Raw genomic sequence first — 1,906 nt, 5'->3', positions numbered from 1 at the left:
GCACTGCAAAACTTGACAGAACCAGCAGGGGTTCATTATTAGTAGGTACAAGCACGCAGGTTTTGGAGAGAAGACGAATCTCTCTCTGTGTTAGAACCTGCCACAAAGAGTGAAGGCTTTTATGCCTCTCCTGCTTCCAGAATATGCCAGAGTGCCCTCTGCTGCTACCTGCCTATATCGCACCCAGCAGTTTCTCTCACCTCATGCAGATAGATGGCAGAGCCCTGCGTTATGCCCGTAAGGTGCAAAAATGATCGGGCAGGGTTCTGCTCATAGCTGGCGACGCTATGAGAAAGGGGACTGGCTGGAAGAAACAATTCTCAAAGGTACTGGGAGGACATCCAGGCCCAGAGCTGGCCAAGAGCTCAGTACAGACTAAGAACATAATAAAGTACAGAAACTACTAATTTGGCATTTCACTTTTTCCACCACTTCTCCCATCTTGATGTATCTCCTTGCTAAATTTCATCGTTCAACCTAGTCCTTTTAATGGACGTCATTCTCTAGTTCTCGACAGTACAGAGGCAGTAGAAGAGGACTGCAGGATAGTATTTCTCCACATGACTCCTAAATTGGTTTCTGGGAATAGGCAGTTCCAGTATTGAGCAACAGGTTTGGAAAGAAAGGAGCGTTTGGAGGGGTGGGAAGCCATTGAGAAAGTGTTTTTCAACCTTAAGTCAAATAAACATACATTACTCTTCTAACTGGAAAACAGGTACATCAGGCATAAGTTCAAGCCTTCTGGCTCAGAACAGCGAAAAATTTACATTTACATGCATTTGGTTATTGCATCTAACTTCATTTACATTGCTAATTAATGAGACTGCTTAAATAAGAAAACCTAAGTCTATTAAAAGAGATCCTGTACTTTTAATTACAATTTATCTACCTATCTTCACACAATGTTATAATGTAATTTGGCTCCAAGCAAACAGTTTGAAACTAATTAGGAAACCCAAATCAGGCAATTACAATAGGAAAGTAACAAAGGACTGCCCTAAAGAATAACCTCAGCATTAACGTCAGCGTCACCCTGACATTTGGAAATGTGCCTGCGGATGCAGCAGTAATAGGTAACACACGTTACTTTCAACTTCCCGAGAACTGCTGTGCTTTTACTGAGAAAAGCAGAGTTGAAAACTTTTTTATGTAGAAGGCGCTCCTGCTAATAATTCAAACTGAGGCCTGGACAACAACGGTATGTAGGTCAAGAGGGAACAGTTCAGTTTGCACTGTATTAATCAATTATCTTGCATAACCATAGCACAGCTCAAACTCCTGGCAGCATCTGGAATGACAATACTTTACCCACACTCTGTCAGAAATACCATTACTTGCATGCGCAGAGCTACTAGAAAATCAAATAAAAAGCTGGAAACAGCGGCTGCCTAGAGAAAGACCACAGGTCAAAGGCAGGCAAGTAAACACCACTTGCTGTCAGAGCCCTCTGTGGTTTCTCTGCACGGCCGCTATTCCAGCGGCCTCACTTCAGGCGGGGCCTCGCTTGTGTCGGAGGGAAAAGAAAAGAAAGGCTAGGTAATGTATCGGTTTTTACTTCAAAAAATGTACTGAGATTTGCTTCCTCGAAGACCCGGGCGACCTCCCAGCTTGTCAGTCAGCGTCCCCAGTTTTGAGCCCGCTTTCAGGAAGGCGGTCCCGCAGCCGCTGTCACGGCGGTACAGAACTTCTTCAGACAACAGCTGTGAAAACAGTAAAAACCTCCCGCCTAAGGCTGCTTCTGGGAGCAGCTGGTATCCCGTATTTCTCAGCAGTTTCTCACACGGCGGCTCCCAGAGGGGCTGACAGGAGCCCCGCGCGTCCCGCCCGCGGCGCCCTGAGGCGAACAGAACACCGCGCCCGGCCCAGGCCGCCCCGCCGCGGCCCGGCTGGCAGGACGGGGCACCCA

The 1,906-nt window shown here is 47.0% G+C and overlaps 1 protein-coding gene across 1 annotated transcript in view; it reads left to right on the top strand.

Annotated features, from left to right (window-relative positions):
- Positions 1-250: 250 nt before the first annotated feature.
- The window catches only part of TRMT44 (tRNA methyltransferase 44 homolog (S. cerevisiae)), an 18,995-nt gene continuing 17,339 nt past the window's right edge, over positions 251-1,906 (top strand). The window contains exons 1-2 of the mRNA XM_010000298.1: positions 251-326; positions 1,590-1,751. Of these exons, the coding sequence (XP_009998600.1) occupies positions 251-326; positions 1,590-1,751 (238 nt within the window). The remainder of the gene's footprint in view (positions 327-1,589; positions 1,752-1,906) is intronic.

The sequence above is a fragment of the Chaetura pelagica genome, unplaced genomic scaffold (assembly GCF_000747805.2).
Source record: "Chaetura pelagica isolate M959 unplaced genomic scaffold, ChaPel_1.0 scaffold116, whole genome shotgun sequence".
NCBI classification, from domain to species: Eukaryota; Metazoa; Chordata; class Aves; order Apodiformes; family Apodidae; genus Chaetura; species Chaetura pelagica.
Note: the sequence above shows the minus strand (reverse complement) of the source record. Positions and strands in the feature narration are given on the sequence as shown.